The sequence below is a fragment of the Ctenopharyngodon idella genome, chromosome 10 (assembly GCF_019924925.1).
Source record: "Ctenopharyngodon idella isolate HZGC_01 chromosome 10, HZGC01, whole genome shotgun sequence".
Taxonomy (NCBI): Eukaryota; Metazoa; Chordata; class Actinopteri; order Cypriniformes; family Xenocyprididae; genus Ctenopharyngodon; species Ctenopharyngodon idella.
Window position 1 is genome coordinate 8,310,059 of NC_067229.1, and position 12,368 is coordinate 8,322,426.

General features: G+C 40.7%; 1 protein-coding gene across 1 annotated transcript; it reads right to left on the bottom strand.

The window, feature by feature from the left end:
• Positions 1–1,204: 1,204 nt before the first annotated feature.
• Positions 1,205–1,876, bottom strand: LOC127520227 (beta-1,3-galactosyltransferase 2-like). The gene has a single exon (XM_051908168.1). It carries the CDS (start codon positions 1,874–1,876, stop codon positions 1,205–1,207), a length of 672 nt encoding a protein of 223 aa, XP_051764128.1.
• Positions 1,877–12,368: the final 10,492 nt, after the last annotated feature.

The window sequence follows — 12,368 nt, forward strand, 5'->3', positions numbered from 1 at the left end:
GTTTCCCTCTGAGCCACTTGTGCTGCCCTTAGACATACATATACTTTTTTCATGTTTATATGTAAAATAAAATAAAAAAAAATCTACCTTCAAGATAAGTGATCATTTTAATGCTATTGGTGCCTATACTGTCATTTCACAATGTTGGTGGCTCCAAATGCCAAATATAAACACAGAATTAGAAACAGAATATTTGATGCTCATTTTGTGATGACTTCATTATTATCAATAAGTAACTGACAACACTTGATCAAGCTTTATTTTGGCTTTCTTTGCCACACCAAACATTACAGCAACCAAAGAAAAGCTAACACAAGAAGTACGAGGACCAAGATCCCAACTGAAGCAAACACTTCCCTCCATAATGGTGACTTCAAATGAAACCAACATCTAAACCTCTGTTAATTCTCAAAAAGACCTGCTGTAGACAGAAATAAAGTCAGTCTGGTTAGTAATAAGTGAAGCTGGTAATGCTGTTTGTGGAGTTGTTTAATCCTCCTCTGCTGAAATCTTGAGAGATTATACGTCTTTTACTTACAGTTGATTTTACCAAATGCTCAATCATCAGTTATTTGATGACTTTTTTTAAAATTTATATTTTTTTCATAATAAACCTGCCGCTTATATACGCTTGTGATTCTTAGAGTTTTTCCGGCAGTGAGGGGGGAAAAATATAGATGAATATATATGAAATATAGATGAAATATAGATGAAATAATAATATGATAATAATAATAATAATATATTAAATATAGATTAAATATTTGATGTAGCAGTGATATTGCTGTGAATTTCATGTTTTTGTATTGTTGCTGTTTTCTAAATGTACTTAATTTTAAGTAAATATGTTTTAAAATCATAAGATGTGATTTTGTTTTATTCAGTGTTACTATCAGCAAACACTAACAGGTACATTAGTGTTAGTATTTTGAAGTATTAACTGTCCATACATTGCACTTTAAAAATAATCTGTTGAAGCTCTTGTTGGTGAATAGAATATATTTTTTGGAATATATTTTTTTCTTTGTATCTGTCAAAATAGTACAAGATTATCCTATAATATATGTGACATCAAATAAGGGTTAGCACAAAAGTAATCTAAATGTAATCCAAAAGTAGTCAGATTACATTACCAAAAATGTGTAATCTACAAAATTTGTCATGCAATTTGTAATCAGTAACTGATTAATCTACCCAACTCTGATTATCTGGCAGGTAACTGGAGAAAACATTCTGTTCCTAGCAGGTACATGGGGTAGTTTAATTCAGGGTACAGCTCCTCTGACACTTTTGAGGTTTTTTTCTGACGACGAGCCGGTTCCACATCAACATTCCACTGTCTGGGTGTGATGGGTGCCGATAGAAGGGTCATCAGGTTTTCCAGGTTTAAGTACATGTCATAATCAACCTTCATACTGAAAGTTGCTTGAGGGCAATTAGTGGCTATCCAGTCATTGATCACCATCGTCTTTATGGTCAGGTTGAAGTACGAGTCCACAAAGTTGCTCTGCAGTAAGTCTCTGTGTTGTTGGCTCTCTTCCTCCAGCTGCTGTTGAGCTTTTTCAGAGTCGGATCCTCCAGTCAAACCCACCAGGAACAGAGTAATCACTGCTTTTCCCTGGACTGTGCTCTCATTCCCCCACGTGCTCCGGATGGCGTTACGAGCTGCTACCTGATTGGGCGCCACAGGGACCATCAAGACCAGGAACGGATCCCACTGACTACATTTATCAGGTTCATCCAGGATGAAATGATAGTTGAGTGGATGAGCTATATGATAATGCAGTGAAATGTGTTTGGTCACAGTGGGTGCTACAGTGGCTGTTTTTTGTGTAGCTGTATTTTGATTATCATTGCCAGAATGACCACAAGCCATCATATAATACACTCTTAAAACAGATGTGTTAAAAACAACACATCCTGTGTTATATCTTAACACACATGTGTGTCTAGTTAAGGACAACACATTTTTTGTTACTTTTAACTCAACCAGAGTGTTATTGTTTCTTAATACAGGCATAAAATATTTAACACACTAATGTGTGTGTGTGTGAGAGAGAGCGAGAGAGAGAGAGAAAGAGAGAGAGAAACAACACTGTGTCCAACACAACATGTGTTAACTATCATCCAGTCACATTGCTGCTACGTCACTCCGCAAGCCGTTAAGCAAGTTTGTGTCTCTTTCTTCATTGGTGGATGACTGGTGACATCCTGTGTTATATCTTAACACACCCGTGTGTCTAGTTAAGGACAACACATTTTGTGTTACTTTTTTTAACTCAACCAGTGTGTTATTCTTCTTAACACAGCCAGTGTTAAAATATTTAACACACTAATGTGTCATAAATCACACAATTTGTGTCATAGATGTGCTATTTTTGACCAGTTAAAATGAATGCAATACACACTCTTAGAAAGGATGTCTTAAAACTGACTCAAAATGTGTTAAATTCTTACAAATCAGTGTGTGAGTTTAGGGACAACACTTGTGTTAATTCTGACACATTTGCTGAGTCAATGATTTTAACACATTAAATGTGTCAGGAAGGTGACCTGCTGTTAACAAGCAGAATCAAAGGAGAAAATCACAATTTTTAAGCCACCATCATAGAGATGAGTGTTTGCTTTAGTTGGGCTCTTGACCCTTGACTTTAAAATATTAGATTTTGTTTGGGCTGTTGTATCTGTTATAACAGCCAGACAAGCAAAAAGAAAAGATGGTTAGGTGGTGTTGGTTATGTTTTCACATAATCATTATTTGACCTGAATCACTGAACTCGTTTAGAGCCCAATCTCTGAGTTAGATTTACATTATTGATTACAGCAGCACTGTGATCTACAGCAGAAGATCAGCTTTTTCAAAATAATCTGAAGGATTTCACAAAAGGTGCTTTGATCAAAAATTTATAATTTAGACCTTTAAATGAAGATGTAAACTTAGCCTGTTTTAAAGCTTTTTATATTAATGCATGTATTACATTTATTTTAATTTAAAAGCAAAGTTTAATATTGTCAATTAATATAATAATTATATGAATATATTATGTGAATTAGGCTATACAAAATTATAATTAATTTAATATAGATATAATAAATAATTAGCAGCAAAAGATGAGCAATTTTGTCTCTAAAATGTTTTCATTATGAATTGATTTAATTTGGAGCGAGAAATACAGGGGGAGTGGCTTTATTGCACCAGATAGCCTACATGTCACTTTACTCACAGCTGATTGGTCGAGTTTTGGTTCGCGATCTCTAACCCAAAATAAATCCTGCTCCAGAGCAGGTTAGTCGTGTAGCATAAGTTACCATAGCAATAGGCTTGTTTGAGATGTGCCTAGCCTCGCCTGAAATGTAGGCGAGAGTAGGCGGCTGCAGTGAGGGGAGGAGTGAAAAAAGTGCAGGCAAGACTGACAGTTATCCGTTCTCGTAGTGGATCAGACATCTACGAGATCAAAGGCGGATATCGCGGGATTCACACTCACGTGCTTTGTTGCTGATAAACTGGATGTAATTTAAGTTCTGTTGCTTTTATATGAAAATAAACATAATGAACAATACACACAAAGTACTTGTTATTTATTTCCATTCGAAGGATGTGTGTATCAATCATTTTTATTTTAATTACAGACATGTTTTTATATATTTTTATAAATATAACAATCACATAACCAACAGAGAGATCGCATTGTCAGAGACTTTAGGAATATTCACACATAATTTATACACATAAAATCATGATATTAGAGTTTTAAAATCAAACATTTTAAAAGAGATCAATACAACATGGTTGTTTAACCTAATAAACATTAAGCTGTGTCATCAGCAAGTCGTTTCCCATCGTGCATTTGGTCAGCGCAGTCGGTGGAGAGCAACTGCGCCCGACTGCAGAATCCGATGAGGCCGCCTCGCCATCGCGAGACTTTTTTGACACACGTCGGCATGACATCAGAGCAAGGCCGCCCACCCTCGGACACATTTCTAACCGGCATGCATCTCGCGGTGATCAGTTCTGCACAGAATTTGCTCATCTCAAACGAGCCTAATGAAACCCACTAAAAACCAATCCACCTTCATGAGCCCTAAAAAACAGTGTTTGCTCAAATGAATCTTGAACTTATCTGGGTAAAAACTAAAACCGGCTTTGTGCAACAGGCCACAGCACTTATCATACAAACCTCAACAATGGTGACAATAATAATGATTAAAAAAAAAATTAAGCTGCATAATTTATTCATGCCGCAATGCATGCTGGGAGCCATGAATGTGTTTTGTATGCTGGCATGAAGCAGGTCACCATTGTTGTGTTTCATATGCTGAATGTTGATGTTGAGTGTATAAATGACACTAAACATATCTCAAGTAGAAAATTAACAATGACACTGTTGTTAATGTCTAAACATCAACACTCAACATTTGAATAAAAAAGTAGTATTACACATTCTAGTTCAATTTCTAGGAAGTTGAATTTTAAATGAAAATTAAGTTCAAAGAACATTTGAGGAACATCATATCTTATCCACAAGTTTCCTACGCCCCATGAGGCCTTGTGTCAAAAGTGGGAGTGTCTTCCGGTTCGAAGTAAACAAGCTGGACGTGACACTCATTCATTCAACAGTTGATGGTCATTCAAGATTTAGCGATCCAAATTTGTGAACTTTTGGCTTTTACTTAAAGATTTAAGATTCCAGCATCAATATTTGAACAATGTTTTTACAATAAAAAAATGTTATAGTAACAGTAATTTATTAATTTATGTCAGGAGTGCACATCAGTCATGCTAAATCTAACTCAGCTCTCAAGTTTTATTAAAAGTTTGGAGTGAGATTACATCTGTTAGGGGAGGAGCCACTCAAATATTTGCAGCAGCGGCCCTTCTGCCCCACCAAATTCTCTCAAGTTTTTGCTAGCAGTTTAATTTTACCTACCTACTGTTGTTCATAATTGACCAGCACAAATAGAAATTATGCTGCTTGTTGACTGAAGTGCCTGTTCTTTGGCCTGATGACCTTTATGTTTTATATGTCTGTTCACACCTGAGTTCTCCTGTCTGCAAACAGAGCACCAGTTGTAGGAGCTGCTGGTGCCTATGGTAATGAATGGCCATTTGGTTGACCACTCACTTTTTAAAGTACACCTGGTGGCTGCTCCACTTAATGCTTGCTTCTTCTTCCCTGTCTTGTCCACTGTCTCCTCTATGGTCTCTTCTACTTTCTCCCCAACTGTCACTCTTACTATCTTCTCCACCGTCTCTGCCTCCACCTCTTCCACCGTCTCCTCCTCTGATCTAGCAACCTTTTTAGGGGGCTGACCCTTTGGTGCCCAGAATGAAATAATACTCTTTTGCTTTTTCTCTGACATCTTTGAAACAGACAAATGCAATGATTAATGTATGCATTGCCAGTAAATTAAATATTACTGAAATGATAGCCAGAGAGCTCTGCTTTAAGAGATGTAGTCTTAACATCGCTGAAAAGAGTATTAATACAGTAGAATTTGAAATAAAATAATGAAATACATCTTTAGTACTTTCCTTAGTTTCAGATAGCCAAACTAAGCTAAAGCAGTTGGGAGAGTTTTTGACTGCATCAATAATAATTTAGCATGAATTTAGCTATATTCCCTAACATCAGCTTTCACTATTTTTGATAACAGGCAAGTGATTTCATCTAGGAAATATAAAATCAAAATGCTACAAAAAAAAGAAGGGGTTGGGTGTAGTTTTGGTTTGAACATTGGGGGGTTTTGCGGGGTCACAGGGCATGCTCCCTCATGAGATTTATTTGTGCGCTTATTTGTTTATTTTTGCAAAATGGTCTTTTTTGTGGTTACATCCACATACAAAGTTGGTTAACATAGCTGCATGTATTTTATGTTTAAGCATCTAAAATCTTAAGCATTTTGACAGAATTTTACTTAAAGAACATTACTTAAACGGTTCTTATATTGAAAATGTTAATTTCCTGTCATCTGCTAGGTTTTTCCTAATATCTGTAATTATTAGCAGAACACATTTTACACATGGGGAAAATCAATTGTGCTCTTGTCTTAATTCTAACTTGTACTTGGCCTTTTGAAAAACTATAGTTCTTGTAATTGTCTTGTAATATATTTATAGAATTTGTTACAATAAGGATATAATTACAGGTAAAAGCAGCCTATACACATAGTAACTATAGCACAGTATGCCACAGTTGTAATATAAATCTTTGGTGAAAAATCTATTCCCTTAACAGATAATCTATTATAAATTCTACAAGTTAGTCAATATACCACAATAAATACAATAGGTAAATTCTAGTAAAGGAGGTCTTTCTATTTTATGTTGGTGCAGGATGATGTTTTCTCAGCGTCGCGATAGGAACGGCTCGCACAAATCTTATCACACTTTTGGAGCGCACTGGTGAACGCGCGCAGAGTACAGCCATTCGCGCACCACGCATGCACAATTAAATAAACTGGGCTTCGGTCATGTTGCGCAGATAATTGGTCCGTTCCGTTCGTACGGGAACTTGGTGCTTATAATAGTTCAACGCGCAATGTAAAATAGCCTCCTCCATTAATTGTATATAGAGGGACAAGTTATCCCTTACTTCTCAGCGTGAGAAATACAAGGTGTGGCGTGTGAGCGTGTAAAATGGTTGAAATGCGTGTGTCTCACGGTGAATGCGTGAGACTTGAGAGCCCTGATCTAACTGATATTTATACTGACACAAAAAGAAAACACATTCAGTTGCACCTGCTTCCATTTATTTACGATCACAAGAATGCACAAAACAACTCCATTAAGGCTTTTAAGTCCAAAGGCTTACACATTTAGAAATATATTGATAACATACCCTGTTTAAGTAACTTTTCTGAGCATTTCTATTACTTTTCCTCTAAATTATGCGATGATTGCAATCCGAGGACGTTTGTGCGATCTCTCCCGTCTATCTATCCTGATCCTTTCAGCCAGAGCAACAGAGGGAGCTCATGAGAGTAAAACAGGAGTTATGAGTTATACGAGTTAACCGGAGTGTGTGAATCTGTGAAAGATATGCGTATGCATTTGTCCGGTATCAACAAAGGCACAGGAAAGATACAGATAAAACATTAAACCAAATAAATACACGATTATAATCATATAAGAATTGTCTACGTTCCTCAAGCAGTCTCTGGTATTTTCCATAAACGTAAGTAGCCTTTAGCATCGCATATATGACAGTGGAAATGCGACTGGCAGAACCAACACTGAATTTAGAGAACATTCTTATAACAAAATTCTGTTATCTGTGAGGCTACTTTCTAGACTGCCTAGAAAATAAAAATGTGTTTGCCCCAACTTGTCATGTTTGAAAACGTTTCAGTTAAAACAACTAAAAGCTTGACGTAATCAGTGCTCTATTGCCCATTAATTTAATTAAATACAAACATTTATAGTGCACATAAACAGGGATTCAGTGGCTGAACTTGCAGTTATTGATAACAGTCACCAGCAGGGTGCAGCATTTAAACACAAATGTCTTAAGATTAAACATGATGACGTTTTCTGTACTAAAGTAAGCCCATCTGAAGTCGCCTCCTTGTATAAGTAGGCCTACCGACATTTTTCAACACTGTCATTTACATACATTTCACACATAGGCGTGCAGGACAAATTCCTTTGTAAATCATTTGTAAACCACGCTGAAAATCATTATGCTTGTGTTTCATAAATGAGGCCCATTTCATGTTGTTTTGTTAGGCTAATATTTATTGTGACCACTTGATGGAGCCATGTCTTTAGAAAAGGCATATTGTTGAAGCAGTCTAGTCTTCATACAGTGCTGGAGGAAAAGTTGTGTTCATTTGTGAAGATTCCATTGATAAACACAATGTGTAAGAATTACAAACTTTTGTTGGCAACAGAGCTTACTTTCTGCAATAATCCAAAAGGCAATAGCAAAATCGTTTTGGCTTGAATTTTAGCAGCTGATACTGTTACAGGGTGTCCTGTTATACTGCTTAGGCAGCAGCTCCACCTTGTGGGGAAATTGGGTATTGTTCTCATGTAACAGGAAGTCAGCAGTGTTGTTCTACTGTGTGTGTATGTCAGTTCTGAAACAGTAATACACGGATCTTAATACAAAGTTTGTGTAGCATCCTTATTCACCAACATACAACATGGTGTCAGATATGCTAGGACCCAAAAGTGAGCTTATGTAGCCTGTCGCTGACGCGACGCGTTTGGTTTATTTACTGGAAAGATAAGTTGTATTTACGTCCGTTCGCGGCAAACCAGCTAACATTGCGACTGGAAGATGACATCGTCCATTCCACCACCTGAGCCGATGAAGATGTCCGGTGACTTGAGCAGCAATTGGACAAGTTTTCGAGCAGAGTTTGATGATTACTTGCTGGCGACCGGACTATGTGAGAAAGATGCGGACTTGCAAGCGGCAACACTAAGAAGGCTAATGGGCAGTGAGTGCCGACACATATACAAGCACAACCTGGGTCTCACACAAGACCAGCAGAAAGACGTAAAAGCCATACTGGAAGCACTTGAAGCCTACTTCACACCCACAAAAAATGTCATCTTCGAGAGGTACGTTTTTGGAAATCTTAGACAAGAGGAGGGTGAGACTATTGATGCGTTTGTTACGAGACTGAGAGAAAAAGCAGCAACATGTGAATATGGAACCCTAAGAGACCAGCTCATAAGAGACAGGCTTGTTCTTGGAATAACTGATGAGAGCGCGAGACGCCGTCTGCTTAGAGAAAAAGACCTCACATTGGCAATGGCGGTTGATATTTGCTGCGCTTCAGAGATTATGGACAATAAATTGAAAACTATGGCGCTGGACCACTCTAGGCCTGGGGAAAGCCTTAATGTGGCAGAGGGACAGCGACGGCGGCCTACCAGCAGGCCATTTGAGCCATTCGCCAAACCTGCACAGAGCATGAGAGGGACAGGCGAGTGCAGGTACTGTGGCACTCAACACAGACGTGGGCGGGACCAGTGCCCCGCATTTGGGAAAGCATGCCACTCGTGCGGCACCCCCAATCACTTCACTAAAGTATGCATGAAAAGAGGCCAAAACACACGCCAGTTGCACACTATGGACGCCCCCTCTGAAGAGGACCAAGATGATGATGATGGTGGCAATCTGGGCCAGATATACACGGCAATGAGCATAGGGGCAGTGAACACACAGGGGAAGAAGTGGTTTGTCAACCTCCCACTGCAGAACGGACCCCAGAGATGCCAGTTCGACTCTGGAGCAACCTGCAACATGATGAGCATCAAGGATAAAATGAGACTATCACCTAGGACGCCTCTTCAGCCTAGTCTCACCAGACTGAAACTTTACAACAGTGCTTGGATGAACTCAATGGGCCTGTTCAGCACTCAGTGCGTCATTAGAGGCAAGAGACACAAACTTGACTTTGAAATTGTGAAATCCGGCCAGAGGCCACTACTTTCGGGTTCCACATGCGAGGATCTTGGTCTGATTCATTTCACCATTCCTGAGGAGCTGAATAGTGTAGAGCACAGCAAGTTGAGCATGCTGACTAAAGAGAGCTTAATCAGCATGTACCATGATGTCTTCAACAGCCTCATTGACTCTCTGCCTGGCGACCTACACTTTGAGCTGGACAGCACTGTGGCCCCTGTGCAGTGCGCTCCCAGAAACGTACCAGTGGCTCTCAAGGCAGCCGTTAAAGCGCAGTTGGATCAGTATGAAAGGGATGGACACTTAGTCACAGTCACACAACCTACTGACTGGATAAGTAATCTGGTCATAGTAAAGAAGCCAGAGAAAATTAGGCTCTGTATTGACCCCAGACCCCTGAACTGAGCTCTCAAGCGGTCCCATTACCTTATGCCCACATTAGATGATGTGCTGTACAAACTGCCAAAAGCACGTATCTTCACGCTGGTGGACGCACGGGACGCATTTCTACAGTGCTGCCTGGATGAGGAGAACAGCCTGATGACTACATTTTGGACGCCGTGGGGCAGAAAACGCTGGTTGAAACTCCCTTTCGGCGTGTCGGTAGCACCAGAGCTGTATCAGAGGAAGCAGCACGAGCTTCTGGTGGGCTTGAAAGGAATTGAGCCTATAGCTGACGACATCCTAATAGTGGGCTGTGGCGACACTGAGGAGGAAGCCATCCGAGACCATGATGCTAACCTCACCGCACTGATGGACAGATGCAGGAAAGTGAAATTGAGGCTGAGTCTGAAGAAGCTGCAATTTCGAGTTAAGGAAGTCCGCTTTCACGGCCACGTCCTCTCGGCCGAGGGCCTCAAAGCTGACCCTGACAAGGTCAGAGCAGTTCTGGACATGCCCAACCCCACTGACACTAAAGGCGTGCAGCGTTTCATGGGGTTTGTGAACTACCTATCCAAGTTCATGCCGCGCTTGTCAGAGGTCTGCGAACCACTGAGGAGGCTGTTGGATAAGGATGTACAGTGGCACTGGCTGCCAAAGCACGACACAGCCATGAAGGAGATCAAGGCACTGATCACAGCGGTACCTGTTTTGGGGTACTATGACATTAACAGGCCGGTCACCATACAGAGCGACTCCAGCCAGACAGGCCTGGGCTGCTGCTTGCTGCAGGAAGGACAGCCAGTTGCATTCGCATCCCGTGCATTGTCACAAACAGCAAAATTATGCACAAATAGAGAAAGAGTGCCTGAGCATTGTGTTTGCCTGCCAGCGATTCCACTACTACCTGTATGGGAGGGGTGATGTTACAGCAGAGACAGATCACCGCCCGTTAGTGTCCATCTTCAGTAAGCCTCTCCTCAGTGCACCAAAGCACCTCCAGAGCATGCTCCTTACGCTCCAGAACTACTGCCTCAATGTGGTGTACAAGCCAGGCCCGGAAATGTATATCAGTGACACGCTCAACAGAGCTGCTACCCCACCACAGAACACAGACACACAGTACAGGCGGGAAATGGTCTGCAGCCTGCAGCAGGAACAGTATGACACCGCAGCAATTCAGCAGACAGACTATCTGAACGTCACCAGCCAACGTCTCTCACAAATCCGACAACACACAGAGAAGGATGAGTGCCTTCAGATGCTCAAGACTGTCGTGCTTGAAGGATGGCCAGACTGCAGAGAGGAGAAGCCCATAGTGATTAGAGGGTACTGGGCCATCAGAGATGAAATTAGTGTGCAAGACGGCGTACTCTTCAGAAGCCAGCGTGTTATCATTCCTAAAACGTTGCGACTGGAAATGCTGAGACGGATTCACTACAGCCATGTAGGGGGAGAAGCTTGCTACAGGCAAGCCCGTGACACCCTATTCTGGCCCAACATGCAGGGGGAAATCAAAGACTTTGTGCATCAATGCTCTGTGTGCAATGAGTACGCACATGAACAACAAAAGGAGACCATGATGTCACACCCACTACCCACACGTCCCTGGCAGATAGTGAGCATGGACTTGTTCAACCATGCCGGAAAGGATTTCCTGCTCGTGGTGGACCACTACTCTGACTTCTGGGAGGTCGATCTGCTTCCTGACCTCTCAGCTGTAATTTCTGACTGCGGATGTCAGTTTGCATGTGGAGCTTTCAGGGCATTTGCGAAAGAGTGGTGCTTTGAGCATGTTACCTCATCACCAAGACACCCGAAAGGCAATGGCAAAGCAGAGTCGGCAGTGAAGATTGTAAAAAGCCTGTGCAAAAGAGCCGCATTTGTTGGTGAGGACCCATGGAAAGCTATTCTCCATTGGAGAAACACGCCCACGGAAGGACTGCACTGCAGTCCTGCACAGCGGCTGATGTCACGGAGACTGAGAACACACCTCCCTGGGGCGGACCAGCTCCCAATGCCCCGGGTCATCACTGAGATACCAGAAAAACTGTGTGTGAAGCGGTAAACGCTATTACAAAGACCACAAACTCACACAAAAAGCCAAGAGTCAAACTGCCCGACTAAAGGAAACACTGATCACCAAAATGGTGACCAAACATTTTCAATAAAACATCAACATCTAAACCTCTGTTAATTCTCAAAAAGAACTTCTGCTGAGATCTTGAGAGATTTATTGTCTTTTATTTCCAGTTGATTTCAGGCTGTGTGGCTTTATGTCAGTTGTAGTTGTGTTTCATTTTCTGAGAGTGTAAGCATGATGTTGAACCAACATCACATTGTAACATTGATTCAATGCCATTACCTTGATTTTTTTGTTGAAATTTCAACATTTTTTCAACATTAATTGCGGGTGCAAAAGTGATATTGATTTAATGTGGTTAACGTTGACACATTAACATTGATTTAACATTATTTCGATCATTGCTTGCTATCTGGGTCGTTTTATCCGAAACCACTTACAAATTAGCAATATCACAATCAATTGGTCGAATCATATCGGTGGCT